This window comes from Loxodonta africana, chromosome 2 (assembly GCF_030014295.1).
Source record: "Loxodonta africana isolate mLoxAfr1 chromosome 2, mLoxAfr1.hap2, whole genome shotgun sequence".
NCBI classification, from domain to species: Eukaryota; Metazoa; Chordata; class Mammalia; order Proboscidea; family Elephantidae; genus Loxodonta; species Loxodonta africana.
This window is the reverse complement of record NC_087343.1, coordinates 170,270,081-170,298,005: the sequence shown is the minus strand read 5'-3', so window position 1 is coordinate 170,298,005 and position 27,925 is coordinate 170,270,081. Positions and strand designations below refer to the sequence as shown.

The 27,925-nt window shown below is 45.4% G+C and overlaps 2 protein-coding genes across 5 annotated transcripts in view; one reads left to right on the top strand and one right to left on the bottom strand.

The window, feature by feature from the left end:
• The window catches only part of FAXDC2 (fatty acid hydroxylase domain containing 2), a 41,136-nt gene extending 22,613 nt beyond the window's left edge, over positions 1–18,523 (top strand). The window contains exons 2-9 of one of the 2 annotated variants that reach the window (XM_064278656.1): positions 899–946; positions 3,033–3,124; positions 3,257–3,360; positions 6,618–6,739; positions 10,861–11,066; positions 11,504–11,609; positions 11,985–12,151; positions 14,619–18,523. In XM_064278656.1, the coding sequence (XP_064134726.1) occupies positions 899–946; positions 3,033–3,124; positions 3,257–3,360; positions 6,618–6,739; positions 10,861–11,066; positions 11,504–11,609; positions 11,985–12,151; positions 14,619–14,655 (882 nt within the window). In that variant the 3' untranslated portion in view covers positions 14,656–18,523. Of the gene's footprint in view, positions 1–898; positions 947–3,032; positions 3,125–3,256; positions 3,361–6,617; positions 6,740–10,860; positions 11,067–11,503; positions 11,610–11,984; positions 12,152–12,875 lie in introns of both variants that reach the window. The other variant, XM_003404622.4, reaches the window with a different exon arrangement.
• Positions 18,524–18,566: 43 nt separating this feature from the next.
• The window catches only part of LARP1 (La ribonucleoprotein 1, translational regulator), a 63,345-nt gene continuing 53,986 nt past the window's right edge, over positions 18,567–27,925 (bottom strand). For all 3 annotated transcript variants that reach the window (XM_064278645.1, XM_064278648.1, XM_064278651.1), the window contains 4 exons: positions 25,121–25,265; positions 21,547–21,656; positions 21,253–21,380; positions 18,567–19,573 (listed from right to left, as the gene is read on the bottom strand). In XM_064278645.1, coding sequence (XP_064134715.1) covers positions 19,364–19,573; positions 21,253–21,380; positions 21,547–21,656; positions 25,121–25,265 — 593 coding nt within the window. In that variant the 3' untranslated portion in view covers positions 18,567–19,363. The remainder of the gene's footprint in view (positions 19,574–21,252; positions 21,381–21,546; positions 21,657–25,120; positions 25,266–27,925) is intronic.

The following is a 27,925-nucleotide window of genomic DNA, read 5'->3' as shown; positions in this document are numbered from 1 at the left end:
TTCTGTATATAAACTTATCTATGGAGTCCTGGTGGCACAGTGGTTAAGAGCTCAGGCTGCTACCCAAAAATGGTTGGCAGTTCTAATCCATCAGCCACTCCTTGGAAACGCTGTGGGGCAGTTCTGCTCTGTCCTATAGAGTTGCTTTGAGTCGGAATCAACTCAACAGCCGTAGGTTATAGAGTCATCAAAGGAGCCCTGGTGGTACTTGGCTGCTAACTGAAAGGTCGGCGGTTGGAACCCACCAGCCGCTCTGCTGGAGAAAGATATGGCAGTCTGCTTCTGTAAAGAGTACAGCCTTGAAAACCCCATGGGGAAGTTTCACTGCAGTGGGTTTGGTTTTTTTGAATGGGGTTGTCATGAGTTAGAATCAACTGAACAGCATGTACATCATGAATAGTCTACCGAGGACTTTCTTTTTAGTCAGCATTATGAATCTAGCCCGTGTGTGTGGTAACTGGACTTCACAGTGGTTAAGAAAGCTGGCCAAGTAAGTCTTGGGCAGAACCTGGCTCATAGTTCATTGGTGCCGTAGATGAGGGATAGTTTGGTAGAGTGAGGGCTCAGAGGACAGAGTTCTTCTGACAGAGGGAGTACAGAGGTAGAAAGTCAAGCTATTCAAAAGCAGATTCTAGCACAATCCATTTATTAGAAAGCCAGTTCTAGGTAGACAGAAGTCCTATTCCCAGCCCCCTGACTCATGTTACTGAGGCGCAGACCTCACTCCAGACCAACTCAGGCAGAATCTCCAAAGGTGGGGCCCTGGCAGGGAGTTTTGTAAACTCCGCAGGTGATTTTAATGAGTGGAGGATCACTGTTAGCCTAGCCAAGTTCACCTTGACTTCCCTGGTTGCTTGTGAAAACCACATTCAGGCTCACCTGTGCTTTCTTATTCCAGATGAAAGGAGAAGCTGGAAGTATGCTACACAATGAGAAGCCAAAGCAGGTAAACGTCAGCACCCTACCCACCAAACTGCTGAGAAGGTAGCCAGTGGCTCTTTCCATACCTGCAGTTGCCTGAGGTCTCCCCCAGGGTTTCGGGGTGGTTGGCATGGGGGACGTGCTCCTTTCAGTAGCTGGGCAGAGACCACTGGACTTCAAACTTCCTTATACCCCAAGCCCCTTTGCCTACATGAGAGAGTGCATATGTACAAAGCCTGATAACTGTCCCACCATCATTCCTGGCCTATCTGCTGCAACACTTAGAATACCCCCAAGCCCCAGGCCTCGAGAACCACCCCTTCAGTAAAGTCTCTGGAGACAACAGAGGCCCACTGGGGCCTGGAAACAAACAGAGCCTGGGAACCAGCTCTTGACCCCAGTAACTTCTGCCCTGCATGTTCCCGTGCGTCACAGGAGACCTTTGTCCTGTTTATAATCCTTTCCTTTTGCCTGGGCACCTGGAGAGATGAGGAAACACCACCATCCCTGGAAAAATATTTTAATCCTGTACGTGAAGTTGGGGCTTTTAATTTGACTGTTTAGTTTAATTAAGAAGATGAAAAATTACTCAAAAGATTAGCTAGTAAGCTTAGGGGGCAGTGAGTTTATGTTATGGAGGAGGAACAACTCGAAAAAGGAGGATGAGAAGAGTTACACAACTCGAAGAATGTAATTAATGTCACTGAATGGTACATGTAGGAACTGTTGAATTAGTGTATGTTTTGCTGTGTATATATACAACAACAAGAATAAATTATTAAAAAAAGATAAAAAATTAAATTCAGAAGAGGAAAAATTCCCAGTGAGTCTGGAAAAATTCCCAGTGAGTCTGGAAAAATTCCTGAAAAGGACCCTCAGAATCCAAAAAAAGAAGAAAAATTGCAAAAGCTCCAGGTAACCAGACTGGCATACTTGGGGTGACCTCTGGCCCATGTTTAAAAAAAAAAAAATTCACATTCTCTGATTGGTATGGGCAATCTAGCCCTCAAGAAAAAGAGAGGGAGGAAGAGAAAGAGAGCGAACTTGCTTTCAGAGCTCAGGATCCTGATGAGCACTGGTCCTCCAAAAGCTTTTTACTGGTCATGGAAAATAACTGACTTTTTGGTTATTTGATAAGACATGGAACAGGGTAGTGTAGAGAAGAAATGATTCAGCACAGATTCACGTTGTTCAGAATGGAGCAATCAAAACACAGCTGTGCACCTTCAGATCTCAAGTCTGGGTTAAAACGTAGCATCCTATTAGATCACTTCCCCCAGGACAATCCCCCTTGCCTTCTGTACATTAGCTAACTGCAGAGAAGCCCCAGGTGCACACCTTTTGGGACTACCAGCTCCAGTTCTTTGCATTGAAAGAAGATGAGCAGACCTCATTTGGCTCAGAAACACGTCATGTGAATGTGATGTGTGTGACTCTTGACCAGCCTGCAGCCCCAGGTAATCTCCCTGGAAGGCAGAGCAATAATAAAAGGCAGGACATGTGTTCATTCACTCTCCTTCAAGGGCAAGAAGGTGGTGTGGGGATGGGAAAATAAGGCCTGGCCTATGAACTCAGTGAAGTTCCTATGGCTGGGCAGGATTTCCTTATCCAGGATTCTGCAGCTCTTTCAAGGACAGCTGTTTGCCACCTGGCCTGCCCGTTGGAATCGCCTGGGGAGGTTTAAAAACCATGGCAGGCCAGGCCTGACCTCCAGAGACTCCTGTAGTTGGGTTGGGAAGGAACCTGAGCATAGGGATTTTAAAAAGTGCCCAGGTGATTCCAGTGTGCAGTTCATGGGTCTCTGAGTCAGCCAGACGCAGTGAAAGCTCTGCCTGTCCTCCTCTGAATGATACAATTGGCTGCTAATTTCTCTGGAATCAGGTGAGTTCTTTTCCCTGCTCCAACCCCAAGCTCTAATTTTCATAAGCACATATACAGCCAGAGAGCTTGTGGTAAGGAAAAGCCTCCCACAGAAGCTGGGAACAGGCCAGCAGATGGGTGTTGGCCTGGTTGAGATCCTAATCTGCATCACTCCTGCTCTGCCTCAGCAGCAAGCTGGGTATGAAGACAGGAGGCTCACTGGGGCCTGACACTTTCTTGTTCTGACCTAGGAGGGACACATCTGGGGTTCCATGAGAAGGACAGCTTTCATCCTAGGCTCTGGTCTTCTCTTGTTAGTGGCCTTATGGAACTCAGTCACGTGGTGAGTCTGCCTGGCCCCATTTTAACTCAGGACCTGGGGGTAATGTGGTGGTGGTCTGGGGGGAGAGTATGGAGTGAGGGGCTGTCTGCCCACCAGTCTTCACCCAGCAACCTCAATGGTTTTTCTTCCAAGGCACCTGCAGAGATTTTGGGGTGCTTCTGGCTTCTTTTGGCAAGCCCAGTGGGAGAGGCTGCTGTCTACATTTGAAGGGAAGGAGTGGATCCTTTTCTTTATAGGTGAGGCTGGCAGATCACTAATTCTTAGGGTTTGGGTACATGGTTGTAGCTTAATTCTTTTTCTATTGTTTTGTTCTCTACTTTGGGACGTCTCGGTTCATTATTCCAAGAAATGAGGATTTGAACTTTAAAAATGTGGTAACCGCAAAGACTGTTAAAATTGTGGGCAATTTGGAAACAGGACGTCTAAGGAAAGGAGCTGAGATGTTGAAAGAAAGAAAAGAAATGGCTTGTATAAAATGAATGCACTTAAAGCAACAATCCTACTTAGAGCTGTAGCCCCATGAGAGCAGAGAGGTGCTCTATCTTGTCGGAAGCTGGGTCCCCTGTACCTGGTCCAACCAAGCTCTCAGTGTTTGACACAAGTGGTCACTCAGTATATATTTACTGACTGCATGAATGGCTGGAAACAAGTCTAAGAAAGTATAATAGAAGAAAAAGTTATTTAAACGTATTTATAACAGCAGTATCTACCATACGGAATTTCCTCAATCATACATTCATTTGATCAAATAATATTTATTGATGTTACTGTGTGCCAAACCTGCATGAGGATACATATGTAAGATGACGTGTTTGCCTAGTCCATTAAAAAACTATGTCACAGTCTCCCAGCCCTGAGCTGTATTTTCAAGAGCTCAAGTTAGATTTGGCTTTTTGTTGCACGTCTCACTGTATGACAAATTCAGACAGGTTTCTCTGCTGTTGGAGGGGAGATAAAAAGTATCAGTTGTTACAAAGCAAAAGTGCAAAAAAATGGCCCTGAGGATTGTTTTCAGCCAGAAGGAAAACTCTGAAATGGGTTGAGCATTAAATATGACAGACTGAATGGAATCTTAAGCAGTTACTGGAAAGATCAACGCAGATTACAGATGTATATGGGAAAAGTGGTGGGAAAAAGTATTATATATTGCTATACCCTCTCTATAGGATCACTATGAGTCAGAGTCGACTCAATGGCAGCGGGTTTTTTTGGTATTACAATAGGAGAAACTATACATCTTGGTGAAAATTTTTTAACTTGTTCCCCCCCACCTTTTAATTAGATCGTGGACATCTTTCCCTACCAATTAATAAAGATTTCGTTAATATTTAAAGTTGCTCAGTCTATTCCATTGTATGGAAATATTGTAATCTGTTTAATCACTTCACCACAATGGACATTTAGGCTGCTCAAATGTTTTACTATGATTTAAAAAAATGCTGCCTGCCTTTCCTTCCTCTTTCCCTTTGGCTGAAGGGTGAATCTCAGGAGTGACTTCATTACTAAGTTAAAAGGGTATCTGGGGGCCATACTCTCAGGTTTTTCCAGTCTCTGTCAGACAAGTAAGCCTGGTCTTTTTTTTGTTAGAATTTTGTTCTATATTTTTCTCCAGCTCTGTCCAGGACCCTCTATTGTGATCCCTGTCAGAGCGTCGGTGATGGGAGCTGGCCACCATCTAGTTGTACTGGACTCAGTCTGGTGGAGGCTATGGTCCATTAGTCCTTTGGACTAACCTTTCCTTTGTGTCTTTGATTTTTTTCATTCTCCCTTGCTCTAGATGGGATGGGACAAGTGGAATATCTTAGGTGGCCGCTAACAAGCTTTTAAGATCCCAGACACTACTCTTCGAAGTGGAATGTAGAACATTTTCTTTATAAACTATGTTATGCCAATTGAGGTAGATGTTCCTTGAGACCATGGTCCCCAGCCCTCAGCCCAGTAACTCGGTCCCGCAGGGAGTTTGGATGTGTCTATGAATCTTCTATGACTTTGCCTGGGTCAAGTCCCTTTTTATTTTTTTAACTTCAGATACTGTCAAATTGCCCTCCAGAATGTTTATACCAATCCATATTCCCTGACGGTGCTGGCCAAATATCTTTCAAGGACCTACTACCACAAAGCAGTGTGGCTGATGGGGAAGAAATGGTACTGGAGGAAGGATACAGAGTCAGAGTTAAGTAAAGCATTGTCTTTGCCCTCTTGTGGTTTTGAATCTAGAGGAAGCGGCAAAACATGGACAAATAAAGTAAATGATACAAGAATGAGGTAACATGGTAACGTCACTTGAGTAAGTGCTAACTGAGGTGGGCAAAGTGCTGTTTGTTTCCAGTAGGAGACCAGTAATACCTGGAATAACTTCATGGAAAAGTGAGATGTGCAGCAAAAAGCCAAATCAGGCTTGTAAATCTTGATCCAAATTTCCTAAAATATTCTGTAGAACATCAGTGTTGTGGGATATTAGCAAGTATGGTGACCATATAATTTATCATCCACATCAGGACATTTGTGAGAGTGGAAGGAAGTGTCATCAATAACTGCTGTAATGACAGATATAAATTGAAATTGGCCTGGGCAAACAAGGATGCCATCCTATTCTTAGGTGTTTTGAGAAAAACGGGTTCTAGGGTCAAAAAAGTCTGCGAAATGTTGAGTTTAACAAAGTCTAACAGGTTTCTCTGCTGTAGAAATTCTTAGAGCTTTTAATATATAAATATGGACCATCACTCCAAGAGAGTATGATGACTCTAACCAAGGCACCCTGGAGAGAGATTTCTGCTGTGATAGATGCTGACTAGATGGCATCGAAGGTCCCACCGCTGAGTTACCAGGCCATCAGGGAGTAGGTTTCTTGACTGATTCCTAGTCCAGTGCTCATTTTGAACCATACCATACCACTTTCCTTGCTTCTCCCTTCCTTGACAATTCATAAATGGCTCAATGAATACAAACCCCAGACATCAAACTGTTGTTATTAGTTACCATCAAGTTGATTCTGACTCATGGAGACCCCACATGTGCAGAGTAGAGCTGTTCCAGAGCGTTTTCAAGGCTGTGACCTTTTGGAAGCAGATTACCAGGCCTGTCTCCCAAGGAGCCTCTGGGTGGATTCGACCTGCCAACTTTTTGGACAGTAGTCAAGCGCTTAACCATTTGCCCCACCCAAGGACTCCTAACATTAACCTAAATTCATTTATATTTTAGAGTCCATGATTTATCTCAGCATCCTTTCATATATATATATTTTGTTTCCAACCATCTTGAGACAAAGTTGTTGTTCCCATTTTACAGTTAAATTCAGACACACCCTAAGTGCCTTGTCCAAGTTCCCACAGCTAGTTTGCCACCCCAAGACTGAAGGTAGGCCCCTGATCCAGAACACTAAGACCTCCATGGTAAGGTGCTGTCTGCAGTCACCATGGAACATGTACTCAGTTAATACATGTGCTGCAAGAACCTGAAGTCCTGATTGTTCCCTTCTGTTTCCCAACCTTAGGTGCCATCCAAGTGCCATTTCTGTTCTTCTGGAGCTTCAATGGACTTCTTTTGGTGGTAGACACAACTGGAAAACCTAACTTCATCTCTCGCTACCGAATTCAGATGGGCAAGAACGAACCAGTAAGTTTTGCTGTAGCTTCTCCTGGTCAGAGCAAGAAAGCAAAAGCTAAACTCTTAAAATTCTCACCACTGGTTCAGGAGAGACCATGACCCCAGTGGGCCAAGTTAGCATCTACACCACCAGTTGCCAAGCTGATTCCAACTCATGGCGACCCCACGTATGTTGGAGTAGAACTGTGTTCCGTAGGATTTTCAACGGCTGATTTTTCGGAAGTAGATCATGAGGCCTTTCTTCCAAGGCACCTCGGGGTAGACTCAAGCCTCCAACGTTTTGGTTAACTGAGTGTGTTAATCACTTGCATCACCCGGGAATGCATTATCTATAAGGCCATCCCCAATTTAGAAGCTTAGAGAGAGGGGATAATTTGCTGAACATCTCAGAACCTGCTGGTGGCCAGTCAAGACTATGTTCCAGTCTCCTGATTCCCAGCCCAGGCTCTGTACCTGACTGTACTGCCCCAATTACTGTGGTCAGCATTTTAGGAACATAAGTGACCACCTCTGCTTGGCTCTGAGCTAGAGTCCCAGAGATGTTAGGTAGCTCCCCTTTATCCAGGGGATAGAGACAACAATGGCCCCTGCTGGACCCTGAAATCTGGATACCAGCTGTTGTCCTAAGTGAAGGGTACAGCTGCTGAAACAATGGAGGAGCCTGCCATATTAGATGGGTGGTATAGATTCTCAATGTGTCGGGGGGTGGTTTTTTAAGTTGTCGTTAGGTATTAGAAATCTCATCAGCCAGATTCCAGGTTCATCACTTAAAAATTCTACCTTTCACCAAACATTTGAACATAATTCAGACAAGTTCTTTTCCACTGCTTAGAAGCATCATCCTTCCTCCATTGTCATGTTCTTCGTTTTCTTTAACGCCTCACCGGAAGCACATTTAACATCCACGTTTTTAGCAACATTCTGTTGCTTGTGCCATATGTACTCTCTAAGACTATACTTCATAGCTTTCCTCACTTCCTCCTGAGCCCTCACCAGAACTGCCTTTGATATCCGTAATTCTACCAAGTCTCTTTATGGCAATCTAGGCTTTTACTATTGTTGTTGTTGTTAGGGGCTGTTGTTATAGGGACCATATCTATAACAGAACGAAACACTGCCCAGTCCTTTGCCATCCTCACAATCGTTGCTGTGTTTGAGCCCATTGTTGCAGCCACTGTGTCAGTCCATCTCCTTGAGGGTCTTCCTCTTTTTTGCTGACCCTATTTTATACTTTACTAAGTATGATGTCCTCCAAAGACTGGTCCCTCCTGATAACATGTCCTAAGTATGTGAGATGAAATCTCACCATCCTCACTTCTAAGGAGTAATGCTGGCTGTACTTTTTCCAAGGCAAATTTGTTTGTACTTCCAGCAGTCCATGGTATATTCAGTATTCTTTATCAACACCATAATTCAAACGCATCATTTCTTACTCAGTCTTCCTTATTCATTGCCCAGCTTAAGTTAGGTGAGGCCAAAACTAGGCTTCCCTGAGTACCCTAATGCATGCACCATGTCTTTCCTTGCTTGCCTCCTCACTTCCCTCCCATCTGGAAAAACTATTGGCTCTATTTTCAAAGCAGACCAAGAATCCAACCAATTCTCACAAATCTGCTGCTACTACCCTGGTCCAATCACCATCATCTCTTGCCTGTATTATTGCAATTCTAACTGATGTTCCTGTTTCTCCCCTTACTCCCCTATGGTCTGTTCTCAACAAAGCAGCCAGAATAATCCTGAGCCATCTTGTCACTTCTCTGCTCACAAGCCTCCAATGACTCCCCATTTCCCTTGGCTTCAAAGCTAAAGTCCTTACGTAACAATAGCCCTATATGATCTGGTCCCTCCCCATCTCTTTGACCTCACCTCCCACTTCTCTCTACTTTACACACTATTCTCCAGGCACATATGCCAGGAATGTGCCTGTCTCAGATCCTTTTCACTTTACCTGAGGGCGTTCCCCCCCAGATGTGTGTTAGGCTAACTCCGTCACCTCCTGAGTATCTTTGTTCAAATCTCACAATCTCAATGAGGCCTACTCTGACTTCTCTTATTTAAAATTAATGGTAACTGACCCCTTACCTGGCACTCTCAATGCCCCATTTCCCTGCTGTACTTTTTTTTCCCCCAAAGCACATAACCCCTTTTATATTTTTTTAATTGTGGTAAAGATATAGGTAATAAAACACTTGCCATTTCTGCATTCTTCACATGTACAGTTCAGTGACATTAATTACATTCATCATGTCGTTCAACCATCACCATTAACAGTTCGCAAATTTTTTCATCACCCTAACGGGAGCTCAGGATTCCTGGTGGTTCAATGGTTAAGGGCTCAAACCCACCAACTGCTCTGTGGGAGAAAGATGTGGCAATCTGCCTCTGTAAAGATTTATAGCCTTGGAAGCCCTATGGGGCAATTGTTCTATACGGTCGCTATGAGTCAGAATCAACTTGATGGCAACAAGTTTTTGGTAACAGAAGCTGTGGTCCCTAAGCATTGTGTCTTCTTCTCCCCCTTTCTTCCACCCACCCCTGCTGACTACTAGTAAACTTTGATCTCTATACACTTGCCTATTCTACTTAATATTAAGTGGGATCATACAATCAGTATTTGTCTTTTTGTGATGGACTTATTTCACTCAGCATGTTTTCAGGGTTCATCCGTGTTGCAGCATACTTTAGGACTTAATTTCTCTTTATTATATAGTTTCTTATATTTGTTTTTATCTCTGTTATCCCCATTGGAATGTAAATTCCACAAGGGCAAGAATTTTTTTCTTTTGTTCATTGCTGTATTCCCGGCACCTAGAACAACACTACCTGCTATATACATGAAGTGGGCACTCAGTAAATAGCAGTGGAACAAAAGAGTGAATAAACAAATGCAACTTTCCTGTCTTGGTCAAGGTTTCTAGAAGGGTGTATGGCCTCGTCTTACAAACCAGGCTGGCCAGACCTGGCCTCACAATGGAATGGATCCCAAAGCTTGAAGAGTGAATTCTGAAGTCAGTTAACGCATGTCGTGCCTGGGAAGGCTGGAGGAAGAGGAAGGCCTCAAGTCGGGGACCACTGTGAACCCAGCCCCATCTTAGGGCAGAAACCCTTTCTGCTTGTCGAGGGAACTCAGGGAGAAATCCCTTCTGACCAATTCCAAACCAGTTCATCAGGACCTAGGAGGTGGCCCCAGTGCTCTGACAAAGGAAAGGATCAGTGGTTACTGATTCTTGGAGCAATGCAGGCTGCACTATTGAGGTCCAGTGGAGCATTTGGGGCCAGCCCTCCACACCGGAACCTGGGGTGAGAGCTCAGGCAGGCCCCTATCCTGACAGCTCTGCCATGAAAACCAGGTCACAGGAAGTTAAGCAGTAGGGCAGATAGGCAGCTCCCTAGCTCACTTCTGTCTTGGTGCTGGAGGCTAATCCAGTGAGGCTGGATCACATGAGGTGGCAGAAGACCTTGAAGTCTGCATAAGGAGGGGCTATACGACTGAACTGAGATATCACCCCGAGAGTACACAGCCTTCTTCAAGTACCTGGAGGCTCCCCAGGGGTCCCTGCCAGGAATACATGGGGCCTGGCCAGTTTCAAGTTCCATCTCTGCTTTCATCTCGTCAGAGAAATGAGGAGAGTGTAATATATGCAGAACCACAAGGGAGAAGCCAGACTCAGGCAGAGACTGAAGGCTGCTGGGAGGGGAGTTTCCAAAGGGAGGGATTTCCAAAGGCAGGGACATTACTCATCCACCTAATAAAACACAAACCAAACCCACTGCCCTCAAGTCATTTCTGACTCATAGTGACCCTACAGGGCAGAGTAGAACTGCCCCATAGGGTTTCCAAGGAGCAGCTGGTAGATTTGAACTTTGGACGTTTTGGTAGCAGCCGAGCTTTTAACCACTGTGCCATCAGGGCTCCATTCACCTAATAATAGTCAGGGCCTTATTGCTGCAATGGTTCTAAACCTGAGCGGGGTGGCAGTCAAGGGCTGCTGGCGATGACTAGGTATCACTCCCAGCATCCAACCCGTGAGGGCCTCCTGTGAGCTAGTCACAATGGAGCCTGTTTTCTAGAAGGTAAAGACTGACTTCTCACATTCTCGCCAATCTCCCTCGTTCCTTCTCTCGGGCAGGTGGACCCTGTAAGACTACGCCAGTCCATCTGCACAGTTCTCTTCAACCAGTGTGTGGTCTCTCTCCCCATGGTGACCTTCCTCTATCCATTCCTCAAGTGGTGGGGAGACCCCTGCCGCCGAGAGCTACCTACCTTCCACTGGTTCCTCCTGGAGCTGGTAATCTTCACCCTGATTGAGGAAGTCATGTTCTACTACTCACACCGGTGAGCAGGGTCCCTGCCTGAGCACAGTTGGCTCCTCACCCTCCCTAAGGTTAATTTATAAACAAGGAAATTCAGGCCTCTGAATTGTGGGTATAGGATCAGCACCCCCTGGCCTCAAATGCATTATGTGGTTAACAGGGAGGCAACTATTTGTCCCACGCTGACCACTTGAGGCAGCTGAGGAATGCCCAGAAAAGAGCCTTGTCCATTTGCATGTGAGGCAGGGCAGTTCCCTACCCATTTCCTTATTAAATCCTTTCTGGGCACTATCCCTACTTTACAGTATATACAACTCAGGTAAATTGGCCAAGTAACCCCAACTTACGCAGCCTAAAAAGTGGGCCTGGGGCTTCAAGGCAGATCTGAGTGGTATGGTTTTTCATCGTATGGCGGGGGGTGGAGGACTGGCAAATTAACTTTTTTCCTCCATGTTCCAGGCTCCTTCACTACCCAACATTCTACAAGAAAATCCACAAGAAACACCACGAGTGGACAGCTCCCATTGGTGTGATAGCTCTCTATGCCCACCCTATAGAGCATGTGGTGAGGAGCGCTCCACTCTCCCCAAAGGCAAAGGGCAGAGGACCCCAATCACTTTCCCTCGACTTTTTCCTCTTCCCATTAAACAGCTACCATTTATTGCTGACACACCATAAGCTAGGTGCCAGGTTCTCTAATTTAATCCTCCCAACAGCCTTTTAAGTCTTCATTATGCTAGTGGGAAAGCTGAAGCTCAAACAGTTAATAATCTGTTCAAAGTTGGAGCTGAAAAGTCTCCAGTGAATCAATGTCCTGAAACTCAGCTTCTCCAGATGTGTCAAGGAAGTCTTGTTGGTGCCACTCAGGGACAAAGTGGACACCCAACTGGGTCCCCTCCATCTCCCTGGGCCCTGCCTTCAATCATTCCTCCCCTTGCAGGTCTCCAACATGCTGCCAGCAATGTTAGGTCCTGTATTAATGGGCTCCCACTTGTCATCCATCACCATCTGGTTCTCCTTGGCCCTCATCATCACCACCATCTCCCACTGTGGCTACCACCTACCTTTCTTGCCTTCGCCTGAATTCCACGACTACCACCATCTCAAGTAAGGTCCCACTCCCCATAGCGAGTCCCTGCGCAATAACCACCACCCTCACTCCTGGGGCTTCTGATGGCAGACACTAGTGGGTGCTAGTGAGGGAGGGGAAGTCTGGCAGTGAGAAAAATCATCATACTGGGACCAGACCACCTTGCCTTTTGCCCTTTTCCTGACACTCGGTCCTCCTGTAACTGGTTTTTTACCTTTAAGTTCTGGATCCTTTCAGTGTCTAGTAAACTGTGCTGACTCTCCTCAGAAAAATGTATATATCCGTAAAAACCTTGCATGCACTTCAAATGGAGTTGTGCACTCTGAGAGTCCCCAGGCTTTTTCAGGTGTGGTCAGTGATTGTCCTGCACCAGAATCACCTGGGACCCTTGTTTAAAATGCAGGCTCCAAGAATCTGGCAGGTAGGGCCTGGAAATCAGCACCACAATCAGCGTTCGAAGGATGCAGAACAAGCCTAGCTCTGCCAGGGGTTCTCCAACATGTGTGCATCAGAATCATCTGGGCAATGTTGCAGAGGAAGACTCCACTTAGCAGGTCTGGGGTAGCCCCAGAAGTAAACACTTTTAATAGGTCCCCAGGTGATTCTGATGCAGGTGGTCAGGATGATGGGAGAGGTGTGGGGGTACAAGGGCTTTGAAATGCCTGAAGCCCCACAAATGAAATGGAGGTCAGCATGAGGACTTCCGGCACCATGACTGCAGCACCTTCCTCTCTCTGCCAGGTTCACCCAGTGCTATGGGGTGCTGGGGGTGCTGGACCACCTCCATGGGACTGACACCGTGTTTAAGCAGACCAAGGCATATGAGAGACACATCCTCCTGCTGGGCTTCACCCCGCTCTCTGAGAGCATCCCCGACTCACCGAAGAAAATGGAGTGAGGGAGGGCCCGAGTGCCATCCTTCCTGTCCCCTTAGCAGTGGGCTGCCAAGGTGGCCTGAGTCCTAATGATTGCACCTGACAACTTACTTCCTATAGCCATGCACTCTAACGGCATCACGAGGATTTACAGGGCAGGGGGAGTGCCAGCTTCCTGGAAAAGCAGGGCCAAGGATGGGGCCAGGGCTCCCTCAAACTACTGCCCCTGATATTCCTTTAACGGACCAAGAATTGACTCAAGAAGGAAAAATAGCTCCCTAGGTTGGAGGCCAGCTAGAGGGAGGAAGCCACCTTGAGGGCTCCTGGCATGCCCCCGTGGCCTGCTGCTGTAGGAGAGAGGTTCCACCCCAGATGGCTCCTTGTGGCCTAGAGACAGAATGACAATGGTGATTGGGAGACCAAAGGCTAGTGGCTCCAGGGAGAGCTCCTTCCAGTGGCAAGGGATGGGGGAAAACGGGATAATGCTTTGCCACTTCTCGTACCAAAAAGTATTCTCACTCCCTACTCCTGGCCAGGGCACCCTGGCAAATGGTTATGGGGAGTTCCAGTTCTTAACATTCCAGTCCCCACCACCCCCAAACACACACACAGTGATGAAGGCCCCAACTCAACTCTGCTCACCACCACCTTCTTCCATCTCTGAAAAGAAAAATACCAATCGCGAGAGCTCTTCCCTGGATTAAAACAAATACCAAAAAGATGCAGACCAAACCTCAACTTCAGCTTTATGTGGGAAAATAAAAAGACTAAGCACTGAGGGCCCTGCTAAGCTGGAGGCCTTTTATATACAAAACAGAGTGGCTGGCCTTCAGGGACACCCAACCCGGGCGCCCTTTTGGCCTCTCTGGAGCAGGGCCACAGAGGTTAGCGCTCTCCTCCCGTTTGGAGCCCAGAAGGCAAGTCCTCACTTCTACTACTGCCCCCCACCCCAAGTGGTTAACCAGTTGTCTCAACTGCATATGTTGATTTTTGCAGTGGTACCTTTTTCAAATGCAATCTTACCTGGAACCTCATTATATGAAACCACCAGAGCTAGTGGGGCTGAACTGAAGCAGTCCCCACCCTGGCCTCTGTTTCAGAAGCCACTGACGCTACCAGGAACCCTGTGGCTCCCAAGAGCAATTTGATCTGAAAGAGCACCAACGTCATCAACTGAATTTTTATATATACTACTACGTAATAACTTTTCATTCCTTTCTGCCAAGAAAACCACCTACCATTTTTATAAAGTATTTCAACTCTGATAAGACTAAGTCTCCAGGCAGAACTGCCAGAAAGGACTTGCTCCTAAGGGACCTAGGACCCTGGAGGACCTGCCCAGTAGGCCAACAAGGCGCTTACCAGGCAGCGTCTCCCCTGGGCCTTCCAAAGCTCTGCCAGCACACCTCTGGCCCGGGTGGACCCAGGCTCCCTCCCCAGGACAGCTGGTGCCTGAGCTCTTCCTTCTCACAACTACAGGCCTGCATGTATTACTTGTGCTGACAAACACTCGGAAAAGAAAGTCATTCTTTGGTGTATTTAAGAAGGGCAGGGTATGAGGAAAGAGTAGATAAGGAGGAAGGGAAAAAAATTTTTTTTTTCCCTTAAGGTCTTTACATGTTGAGGTACTGTGGAGGACACCTTGACAGGGGCAGAGGGACCTGACCCTATCTTCTGCATCAAGCAGGAATAGCCCTGAGGTGGGTAAACAGAGAATCAAGAGGAAAAGGCTGAGACTCTGAAATTTCCAGCAGAAAATGTGAATGTGAAAAGAGGAACCACGTAAAATAAACTAGTCTCCTTTTAACTCCAGCGGATATTGTGGTTTCTTTCTCTCCACTGACTCATTCCAATGCTCAAGAATATATGCTATTCGCATTACACCAGTGCAGTTTAATCAGTGGCCTCTGTGTGTGTGGAAGTGAAGGTGAATTTACTGGTCTTCTGCTTCCAGAGTACCAATCGATTTAGTCAGTCTACAGGAGACCTGGGCACTATTTCCTTTGGCCTGTGGATGCCACTGGTGTGTTAAAGTACCTGCGCACCTGGACAGTAGAAAGGAATTCTCTGGAAAGTCATTTCTAATGTAATGTTCTGGTGCTGGCCATAGGAGACAAACAGTTGTCAGATGAATGAATAAGGCCATGCCTCATTTTAAATTCTGTAATTACACATCCAGGCTAGCAAATAAACCTGGATGGGAACATTCAGAATGTGTTCCTACTGCCAGCACCTGGCCTCCTGGATGGGAGGAAGCCACCAACAGCCCTAGGGACCATCACTGGGTGGGGGCTCATTGTCCCACCCTGCTCCAGCTTGTCTCAGGGCCCAGTGCTGACCTGGGTTCCCTAGGACCATGAGAGTTTGAATTGTTAGTCACGCCCTGCAGGAAAATCTGTTCAGTGAGGGGCTGGGGCTGTACCAACCCTCAGTGAGAAGCTAAAAGCACCCTTTCTCTTCCAGGCTAATACAAAGCCAGAAAACTTGAGAGCAGGCAAGTAGGCTGAAGCCCTGAAATTCCATCTTTAGGGTGCTGTGTCTGTCCCTTTTGTGGAGTTATAGCTCCCCATTTTTCACAAGACACAATGTGGATGGGAATTTAAGCCTGGGAGAAGCTCTAATGACCACTAAGGAAGTCACCTGGACGCACTAGCAGCCTTAAAAGCTCTGTAAGGAGCCCCTGGCCTTAGGCAGACTCCCAAAAAGCACAATGGCAGAGTTTCTGCCAGTGTTTCCTTTTCCATCTGGGGCACTCTTCTCGCCAGCACTGCCAGTCCTCTGGGTCTGGAGAAACCCTTCCTGGGCTCCATCCTCACACCCAGCAGCTGTAACCCCGATGGGAGCCAAGCCAATATTTTGCCTTTTCAAGTTTTTATTTTTATACATTTTTTTTTGTATTAAAAAGAAAAGCATAATTACCACAAATTACAAAGGACTAAAGCAGGACTAGAATAATGAATGAATCACTTCAGCCTGGAAAGCAGATACTCTCAATAATATTAATGTTATAATACAAGCTCATTCAAGTATTTTACATGTTTTTTCTTTTTTTGTCCTTTTAAATGTGATATCCTAGCACAGGGTAAAGATAATGTACTATGAGCATAAGGTGGAACCTTCTCTGCAAAGCCAGATGACAAGTTTTCCTCTCCAGTGAGAAACGGGCTCTAAGTTCTTATCTTCTCTGCCTCTGCCATCAACATGGCCGAAGGAGAGGGTGGGGATGGGGCAAAGCTAGGGACCCCAGTACACAGAAGGCACTCTGGGTCCCATTCAGGAGGGGGCCAGATGATCCACACCACTCTACCCAGCCTTTTGGCAAGCCTCCCCACTGCCCTCCCTAAGACATTTTCCTTGCCCCTCTTCCCCACTTCCAGGGCCTTCTAAGTGGCTTAATTTCTTTCTGTCATAAAATCAAGGAAAGGGGGAAAAAAAGAGCTACAACGGAACAAAACAAAAACAAAACAACTGTGATATCGGGGCTCAGCACCACTATCTGAGCCCCAGGGGTCCAGGCTGGGGCAGGGCTGGTGGCCCTTCTGTACTGGTAGTGCATTTGCTCCCAGTTTCAGGGAAGGGTGAAACAGAAACCCGCCCCTCACCAGGGATGACACATACAGACCTTCTGGTGTCTGATGCCCACAGGTCATGTTGGCATGGACCAACCTTGGAAGGGTGGACAATGAACAAAGGAATTTGGGGCAAGGTGTTGCTTTGTGTTTCTGGTCTTGGATCCCCAAGGGAGGATGGTAGATGTGAAGTGGCTAGTCCTGATGGCCCTGCCACTCCTGAAATGCTTGTCACAGATACATCGGTCCTAAATTCAAGTGTCTTCAGAAAGTGAAGATGTAAACTACTCTTTGCAACATTAACTCCTAACATGTTACAAAAAAAAGAAAAAAGCCCTCCCCTCCAATCCTCAGCCTATGTTGAGATGAAATCCTCACCTCACCACCCCAAAGGGGCTTCCTCTTTCTGGGATGTCTGTGGGGAGGATCAGGAAGAGGATGGCAGCCCCCAGGCCTGGGGATCAACTCTAGATAACAGCAGACGTTTTCCACCCTCAATGTTTCCTTATGCTCCCAAACCCAGCAGAGGACAAGCACTGAGGTTTCCGTGGTGCTGGATACAGTACAGGGCTGAGTGATCCAAAGGAAAGAAAGAGGAAATGAAAGGGGGGAGGGGGTCCAAGAGTCCGGTGTTTGGTACAATGTGGGGCAGGTGCCAGACTGGATAGGGAAAGGCCTTAGATCCCACTGTCCTAGCAGAGACCAGACACTCACCTAACATCCTTGGCTTTTGAGAGGATTGCATCAGAGACAAAAATGGGCTTCCCACATACCAACCACTGGAAAGGCGGGTGCAGGCTAAAAGGAATGAAGTGCCCAAGACAGAGGGCAAGCATGGGATACTGTCTCCTACCCCCGACCTTTCAGCCCACCAGGAACCAATGGAGAAAGAGGGCCAAGGAAGTTCTAGCAATTTAGCAACAAGACCATAAACTCCTCTCCTGTTGCCCAGTTCCCACTGGGGGTGAACAGGCAGTCATGCCCTTACCCAACACACATCCCAAAGTCTGTGTTGGTCAGTCCTTCGTCACCCTCCCTAGCTTCTGAGGACAGTAGACTCCAGCCATTCCACTGTCATTCACAACCTAAGCAGTTAGTGGCTGGAGAAGAGAAGTCAGGTATACTCTATGTCCACATATACCTTCCTGCCATGGGGCTTCAGCCACTGGCAGGGTTCCCCCCAGCCCCCAACTCCTCCTCATCCCTTGTTCCCAGGCAGGGGCAACCGGAGGGTGGGCAGAGATAGCTCACATGGGGGGGATGCAAGATGGGGAGACCCCACCAGACCTGAGGGAAGAGAAGTCACGTCTTTCTCCACCTTTTATGAGGGACAAAGTCTCCTTGAGGTCTTAGAGATCTTCCAGGCCAATATAAGAAACGATGCCAAGCCTCAGCTGTCAGGTGTTCCATTTTCCCCTCTGGGGCGGAGGAGACATTCAAGCTGAGGACAAGAGTGTTCCAGATCCAGGCCAACTCTGAGTCTCCAACAGTCTGAAGCAAACTTGGCTTTGGGGTTCCAAGGGTAGGATGAAAGATGTCACAGCAAGATGGGGCCTGGCGTGAGACAACAGCAAGCAGAGCGAGGACACAACAGAGGCAGCAGTGTACAGACACAGGACATCAGCTTCAAACGATGCAACAGCACGGATATTGTGGGCACAGCTCTGACGGGAGCTGCCCCCAACTCTCTTGCCTCCAGCCAGGAGGCATGGTACATGCAACTCAGTCCAGAGAAAGATTCTAGCCAATCCAAGCCCAGGCACATCCAGAGAAGGTGGGAGCTCTTCAGGTTGACTCCATCGAGGAAAACAGGCATTTGGGTATTTCAGATTCCCGCTCCACAATAAGGCAACTTTTAAAAAAATATTATTTCCAAGAACAAAAAGAAAAAAAATCCAAGGGTAGAGGAAAGACATCACTTTTCAGTGGATTAGGTGGGGGGTTTCTGGAAAAAAAAAATTTTTTTTTTTTTGGTCTTTTATGGTCGATTTTGTCTTTTTTTTTTTTTCTTTCCTTTTTTCTATTTTTCCAAGGATGGAAAGGTCAGAGAAAAATAAAATAAATCATCTTTCAATAGTCTTTTCTGGTATGAGCAGCGTCTCTCTGGGCTGGGAAGTAAGGGCGTGGGGAAGAGGGGAGTGGGGAGAGGCTGAAACCTTCCTCCAAACCCCACTTTTAGATCCTTTGGTTTCCTTCTCCCAGACGCTGGCAGAAGGGTATGGTGGGGACAGCAGGCAGAAAACACGGTGATGGCAAGCCCTAGATGACCAAGGGGCTAGTGCTCCTGGGGCCCAGGGGTGCTGCCAGAAGCTTCCATGGGACATTGCTGGACAACGGGGCCCGCAGTGCCTTCTTGTGGGCTGCATAGTTGACTTGAGGGGGAGCAGGAAGAGGCTGCGGGTGGGGAACAGGGGTGTGGCCTACCAGCCACAGGTAGGCTACAGAGTGATTTTGGTAATCCAGACGAACTATCAATAATTTAAAACTTGATATATATATATATATATATAAAAAAAAAAATCTCCCCCCTCTCCCACCCCCCCTTAGAAGAAGCTAGGGTATGAAGAGTCATGGGAGGGGGGAGGGGGAGGGAGTATGTGGAGGCTCCTGCCCAGAGAGGTACCTCTGATAGCCCAAATGGTATTCACACCACTACTCAGCACAAGAGCCTGTCCCAATAACTCCAGGCCTATCCCTTTAAGCCCCCTCTCCTGGGACCAGACACCCCCATGGCCTTTCGCCCAACCCACCCCCTTCCTCCCCAACCCCAGGGCTAAAGGGCCGTTCACTTTCCCAAAGTCTGTGTGTCTGAGTGCTGGCTTGTCCATTTGGCATCTTCTCGGATGGGCTGGCCGGTAGGGGTCGTAGGGGGTTGGTTGATCATGGTGGCGGGCCTGATGGAAGACTGGGAAGGGCACCTCTTTCTGCCCTCACCGCTGCCACCTCCTGCTGCCATTGGGTGTCGCTTGTGGTTGCCCTCCTCACCCATAGGGGGCTGCAACAGAGAAGGGTGTCAGGTGATTAGTGAGTACACTACCTATACCCACTGTGTGCCAGGGATGACCACCTAGAGACCATCTACTTCCTACTTCCAATGTAGACAATGAATAGGTTTAACTTTAAAAACTAGTTACCAGTTACACTTATGAAGCACTTCTCCACGCAAAGCATTGTGCTATTTTATGTACATTATCTCACAGGGTCCACACCATCCTTTGATGTAGACATGATCATTCCACCTTATGAATGAATAAAGCACAGAAAAAGTAATTTGTCCAGGGTCCCACACCTGGTAAGAAATGGAGATAAAACTTGGACCAAATTCATCCACCTCTGAAGCCCAAGCTTTCATCCAAACACGTTTCTGCTCCCCTTCTGAGAAGGGCTAGGTTGGTTCAAAAACAAAAAGCCAAACCCGATGCCATCGAGTTGGTTCCGACTCATAGTGACCCTATAAGACAGAGCAGAACTGCCCCATAGGGTTTCCAAAGAGTGGCTGGTGGATTTGAACTGCTGACTTTTGGTTTGCAGCCGAACTCTTAACCACTGCATCACGAGGGTTCTGGATTGGCTAAAAAGATGTTAAACGTGGAATACAATATGCTAAGATGCCTCAGAAGGCCCAGAGGCTCCTAGGAAGTGCCCCATTCCTCTCAAGGCCCTAAAGAGCACCATGAACTAAGACTCAAAAAACCAAGCTGAGCACTTCCTGCTCCACCCTAACAGGCTGGCCTAACAGGGGTTCTCCACATGTGTCTTCCCCCAACCCCACAGGCTGGAAGTACTCAGGATGGAAAAAACAGACTCAGCTTCGTATTGGGCGGCCTGATCGGCCCTGTCACTATCTTGTTAGGTGGTCACAGGCCTCCGTTTACCCATCGGTGCAATGATGATACTAATGAGCCCTGCCGACTTCATATTATAAGAGTTAAATGACGCCTATATAAAGTGCCTAGTACAGAGGCTGGCACATCGTAAACATTTCAATAAATGGCAGCTTTTAAAAATAAATGTGTAGGACTTATTTCTTGCTTTACTGCTAAAACATTAGAAGAGAATAATGACTGGCATTTCCTACTACATCATAAACTCCTTCAAGGAATAAGAGTCCTTCACTCATCTCCGGGGCCCCTGAAGCACCAAGGACAGAAATGTCCCATCAGTATCTGCTAAATGAATTGAACAAATAACTCCAACCACCACTTCCCTAGATTTACCCAAAAGCAATAACCAAGATCCACCACTAGATGTCATCGTTGAGACATTGTTCCAAGAATGGAAGACAATTGGACATTAATTCATAAACCTCTGCGGTTGGCCTCTCTCCCCCAGGAAGAGCAAATACATTTTATTTTGGGTGTCCATCCTAATCAACTAGTGGTGGCTAAATGGGGTAGAGCAGCAAGGAGGATTTTGAGATAAGAGGAAAAGAACATTATGATGGTTTAGCCACATGAGAAAGAAGGGTTGGGAAGAACAAGTATACAAACCCTGCCAGTTAGTCCTCACTGTCCATTCTCACTCTCTATTTTACAGAAAAAAAAAAAAAAAGAAGGCCCAAATGGGCAAAGTGTTCCCGGGTTTGTGGCAGAGCTGGGACCAGACCCAGGTATCCTGATTTCTGCTCCAGTTTTCTTTTTCAGGACAACTAGGGTGAGAAGGATTTTCACTTACATCTACTCGGAAGTCTTCAAGACGTCGGAATTTCCCGAGGTATTCTTGCAATTTGGGGTCAATGTCCAAATTTTTGGCTTTGGAATATTTCAAGAAGGCCCAGAACTTCTCTAGCCCATAGAGTTGGCCTGTAGAGAAAGAGGTGAAGAGGAGCTGAGCTGATGAGAAGAGGAAAGTGAGGCTCAGAAGAGAGGGAGGAGTGATGTGACAGACAGATCCCGGTCAAACCAGGCAGTGAGGGCGGAAAGTGATCTAGATGACCACAGCTCACAGAGATCCAACTCTGGCTCTCACCAGCTTCGTAGTCCTTTACGGTTTCCTCCTGAAAATCCTTGAATATGTCTAACCGGAACTTCTTTTCCAGGCCATAACTGTAGTATCGAAAAAGGCACTCCAAACCATATCTGTAGGAGAACACAAGTCAGCAAAATCAGGATGCAGCTTCTTCATCTATGAAATGGGGAATTAAATGTGTCTTTGCATAAGAGACGAACTAGGAAACACTTTACACACAATGAGCTATTCCTGGAAAGTGTACTAAAGCCTTCCAAAGGGGCAAATATTCTTTAAGAAGGGCTAACACTTAATGCTGGTCTAAGTCGGTCCAACATTAAATAGCTTGCCAGAGGTCAAAAAGCTGGCCCATCAAGCTCCAGCCCGCCACCCACACCCATTTATTTACTCCCACTTGTTTATACATATTGTCTCTAACTGCTTTCTGCTACAAAAGTGGAGTAGTGGCAACAGAGATCTTATGGCTCACAAAACCTAAAATATTTACTATCTGCCCTTTAGAAAATTTTGCCAATCCTGGAAATAAATTCTCTGCCAAGTCATGCCAATTCGTAGGTTTATTCATTTATCAGACTCAGAAATTTGGCTTCGAGGACTGTATGTTAAGTCCTGGAAATGATAAAAAAAAAATCGAGATTTAGATTTTATAAATGTACAGAGATGCCTATGGCAGCATTACTCAACAAAATCTAAATGACTTACGGAAGAAGTTAAGAAAAATCATGGTAAATCCATATAATGGGATGATATCAGCAATGAACAATTATAATGTAAATGTATACTTATGGATCCTAAAAGATGCTTATCTTATCAGGCGGAAAAGACATGCACCAAAACACAGTGTTATATGTAGAACGATCCCATTTTTAAAAACCCAAACCAAACCCGTTGCCATTTGGTCAATTTTGACTCATAGCAACCCTATAGGACAGAGTAGAACTGCCCCATAAAAATCTCCAAGACTGTCATCTTTACAGAAGCAGACTGCCCCAACTTTCTCCTGCGGAGTGGTTAGTGTGTTCAAACTGCCAACCTTTCAGTTAGTAGCCAAGTGCTTAACCACTGCGCCACTAGAGCTCCTTCCATTCTGAAATCATGTATGTAACCTCTCCATGTGCATATGCACACAGGCTGGAAGGAACACACTTAAATATACTGACACTGGTTATCTTGGGGCGGTGGATGTTCAGTTGGTCTTGTAACGAAAAGACTGGCAAGAAGCCTGATGCAGAATGTTAACAATGGCAGTCTCTGGACTGAGGGATATCTCACCCCCACCCCAGCTTCTTTAAATGTTTCTGTGCTTTTCAAATAACTTAGAGTACATTTTACTGTGAAAATCAGGGGAGAAAAAGCAGCAGGAGTCATAAACTTTTTCAATAGCAACATATTGGAACCAACCTTTTTTTTTTTTTAATTGTGCCTTAGATGAAGGTGTACAGAGCAAATTAGTTTCTCATTAAACAATTAATACACATACTGTTTTGTGATATTGGTGGCCAACCCCACGACGTGTCAACACTCTCCCCTTCTTGACCTCGGGTTCCCCGTTACCGGCTTTTCTGTCCCCTCCTGCCTTCTCGTCCTCGCCCCGAGGCTGGGATGCCCATTTAGTTCCGTTTTCTTTTACAGGCCTGTCTACTCTTTGGCTGAAGGAGTGAGCTTCTGGAGTGATTTCAGTACTGAGTTAAAAGGGTGTTTGGGGGCCATACTCTTACGGTTCCTCCAGTCTCTCTCAGACTAGTGAGTATGGTCCTTTTTTGAGAGTTAGAATTTTCCTCTATGTTTTTCTCCAGCTCTGTCTAGGACCCTCTATTGTGATCCTGGTGCTGGACTCAGTTTGGCGGAGGCTGTGATAGTTGCGGTCCATTAGTCCTTTGGACTAATCTTTCCCATGTGTCTTTGGTTTTTTCATTTTCCCTTGCTCCAGATGGGGTGGGACCAGTGGAGTATATCAGATGGCTGCTCACAATCTTTTAAGACCCCAGATGATACTCACCAAAGTAGAATGTAGAACCTTTTCTTTATTGAGCTAGATATTCCCAGAGACCATGATCCCTGGCCCAGTAATTCAGTCCCTCAGGGAGTCTGGATGTGTCTGTGAAGCTTCCATGACCTTACCTTGGTCAAGTTGTGCTGACTTCCCCAGTACTGTGTACTGTCTTACCCTTCACCAAAATTACAACTTATCTATTGTCTAGTTCTAAGTATCTATTAATAGGAGATTGGTTAAGTAAATTATCCATACAGTGTAATACCACGCAGGATATAAAAAAGACCAAGGAACAAAACAAACAAACCCAATTAAAAAAAGGGCAAAGGATTTGAACAGACATTTCTCCAAAGAAAACATAAAAAGGCCAATAAGCACATGAAAAGATGTTCAACATCATTAGTCATTAGGGAAATGCAAATCAAAACCATAATGAGATACCACTTCACACCTACTAGATGGCTATCAAAAAAAAAAAAGAAAAGAAAACAAGCAGTGACAAGGATGCAGAGAAATTAGAACCCTTGTGTATTGCTTGTGGGAATGTAAAATGGTGCAGCTGCTGTGAAATAGAGTTTGGCAGTTTCTCAAAAACTGCAGAATTACTTTATGACAGATCAATTCCACTCCTAGGTATATTCCCAAAAGAACTGAAAGCAAGAACTCAAACAGACACATGCACACTAACGTTCACAGCAGCATTACTCACAATAGCCAAAAGGTGGAAACAATCCAAATGTTCACCCATGGATGAACTGATAAACAAAATGTGGTACACACATACAGTGTATACAGTGTATACAGTGTACTATTCAACCATATAAAGGGATAAGGTTGTTACATGCTATGACATAGATGAACCTTCAGAACAACATGCCGAGTGAAATACTGCAGATGCAAAAGGTCAAATATTATATGATTCTACTTATCTGAAGTGTTTAGAACAGGCAAATTCACAGTGACAGAAAGTAGAACAGAGGTTACTGGGGACTGGGATAAGGGGAGTTATTGTTTAATGGTATAGTGTTTCTGTTGGGGATGATAAAGAAAATCCGAGAACAGTAGTGATGCTTATAAAAACTGTAAATAAACTTAACACCTCTGAACTGTATACTCAAAAATGGTTAAAATGGTAAGTTTTATGTATATTTTACCGCAACGAAAGAACAAGGAAGTTACTTATGTACAAATAGGGAATAATCTCCAAAATACAGAATTAAGGAAAAAAAGAGCAAGGTGCAAAAAGAGAATGTAATGTAGGCTATCTCTTGTGTAGAAAAAAGCAGTAGGGTATGGGAGACCACATAGATTTGTATTTGCTTGAAGTATTTTTAGAAAGGACCCATAAGATTCTAACAATACTGGTTGCCTTTCGGGAAAGAAACTAGATGGCAGGGGAAAGGGATGAGGAGATCTTTCATTATATAACCTTTTAAACTCTGAATTTTGCACCATGTGATGTATTACTCATTCAAAAATAATAAAATTTTAATCAAGTGGATACACACACAAGGGATTTCCAACTACAGTCTGCACACAGGCCCACCAGCACCAGTCAGCCTCCCACTCCAACCTGCTCACCTGTAGCCTTCTCTGGCATCCTCCAGAGCCAGCTGCTTGAACTCCTCGTACATCTTTTTGTTGAAGTGATCTCGGAGGAAGAAGGACCAGAACCGGAAAAGAGTGTTCATCTCCTGAGACTGGCCAATGCCCAAGCGTTTCCGCTCTGACAGGGTAGAAAGGAAGAAAGACACCACATGTCTCAGAGCCAGGCTGGCTTTGCTTTGGGGGGTGGCGGAGGGTGCTGCAGCGGGGATGAGAATCCTGGGGCCTAAGGCTTTGTTCCCTTTTCTTACACCTCTATATCCTTGGCTCATCACCTACCCCTTCAGTCATTCAGCAGTAATTTACAGAACACTATTCTGTGTCAGGAACTCCAGTAGCGTAGTGGTTAAGTGCTATGGCTGCTAACCAAAAGGTTGGCAGTTTGACTCCACCAGGTGCTCCTTTGAAACTCTACAGGGCAGTTCTACTCTGTCCTATAGGGTTGCTATGACTCGAAATCGACTCAACAGCAATGGTTTTTTTTTTTTTGGTTACTCTGGGTCACGCAAGTGGGTAAGCACTCAACCATTAGCCAAAAGGTTGGCAGTTCAAACCCACCCAAACGTATCCTGGAAAACAGGCCTGGTGATCTGCTTCTGAAAGGTCACAGCCTTGAAATCCCTATGGAGCAGTTCTAGTCTGCACACACTGGGGTGCCATGAGCCGGAATCAATTCAATGGCAACGAACAAACAACTACTCTATGTCAGGCCCTGATGCTAGGCATAGGGCCTGGGCCTCACCAGAAGCATGTGGTATGAGCTTCTGAAACAGGTCATCCCGGCCTAACTCTCCGCCTCAACTGGGACTGCTCTCATGTGAAGTCAGAACATGCCAGTGTGTGAATAATTTATATAGTTCAACAAATTACATTCTGTTTATTATTACCAACAACTATTTCAGGAGTCCTACAATATTAACAAGTATAAGATACCAGTATTAAAAATATAACACACAATACCAAAAAAGCATAAGCAACAAAAGAAAAACATAGACATACTGGATATCATTAAAAATACAAACTTTTGTGCTTTAAAGGACACCATCAAGAAAGTGAAAAGATAACCCACAGAATCGGGAGAAATACTTACAAATCATGTATCTGATAAGGACCCATATCTAGAATAAAGAATCCATATAACTCAATAATAAAAAAATAACCTAGATAAAAAATGGCCAAAGATCTGAATAAACAGTTCTCCAAAGGAGATATACAAATGGCTAATAAGCACATGAAAAGATGCTCATCATCACTAGCCATTAGAAAAATCCAACTCAAAACCACAATGACACTAATTCACACCCACTAGGGTGGCTGATAAAAAAGACAGTAACAAGTGTTCGCAAGGATGTGGAAAACTGAAACTCTTAAACATACTGCTGATGGGAATGTTATAGTGCAGCTGCTTTGGAAAACAGTCTGGCAGTTTCTCAAAAGGTTAAACATACAATTACCCTATGACCCAGCATTTCCATTCCTAAGCACATAACCCCACCCCCGCCAAAAAGAAAACATACGTTCACAGAAAAACTTCTACATGTTCATTTCGGCATTATTCAAAATAGCCAAAAATTTGTAACAATGAGTGTTCAAAAACTGATGAACGGGTAAGTTAAATGCTGCGAATCTACGCAATGGAATATCCAACAATAAAAAGAAACAAAAGTATTAATACATGCTATGACATGAATGAACCTTGAAAACATTGTGCTAACTGAAAAAGCCAGTCAAAGGACCACATATCATATCATCTTATCCTATGAATGCCCAGAATAGGCAAATCCATAGAAACAAACAAACAAAAAAAGTAGATTGGTGGCTTAGGGGCACAGGGTTTCTTTCTGGTGTGATAAAAGTCTAACACTGATTGTGGTGATGAGCTGCACAGCTCTGTGAATATATTAAAAACCATTTAATTAGACACTTTAAATGGGTGAATTGTATAGTATATGAGTTACATTGCAATAAAGCTATTACTTAAAAAATCACACACCCACCATAAGAAAGAGTTTGGCAATGAACTGTTATGGACTGAATTGTGTGCCCCTAAAATATGTGTATCAATTTGGTCATGATTCCCAGTACTGCGTGACTGTCCACCATTTTGTCATCCGATGGGATTTTCCTACGTGCTGTAAATTCTACTTCTGTGATGTTAATAAGATGGGATTAGTAGCAGTCATGTTAACGAGGCAGGACTCAATCTACAAGACTGGATTGCGTCTGGAGCCAATCTCTTTTGAGATACAAAAGATAGAAGTGAGCAGAGACAGGGGGCCTCATACCACCAAGAAAAAGCAAGGTGAACAGCGTGTCCTTTGGACTTAGGTAGGGTCGCTGCACTGAGAAGCTCCTCGACCAGGAAGATTGATGACAAGGACCTTCCCCCAGAGCTGACAGAGAAAGCCTTTCTCTGGAGCTGGCATTCTGAATTCAGACTTCTAGCCTCCTACACTGTGAGAGAATAAATTTCTCTTTGTTAAAGCCATCTACCTGTGGCATTTCTGTTCTAGCAGCACTAGATGACTAAGACATGAACCAAGAACTTATGAACCGCCATTTGCCAAATGAAAGGGGGTCAGAGAGTTAATTACACTCAAATATTAAAATTGGTTTTGAGCACCTTAACAACAAAAGCAAGAGGGAGAGTATCTACAGTTAAAAGGCATCTATCTCACTTCGTTACAAAAGGAAAACAAGAACATCTCTAGAGGCTCTTTCCTCACACTATCTTTTAGGTCAGGTATAAGCAAACATTTTCTGTAAAGTGCCAGAGAGGAG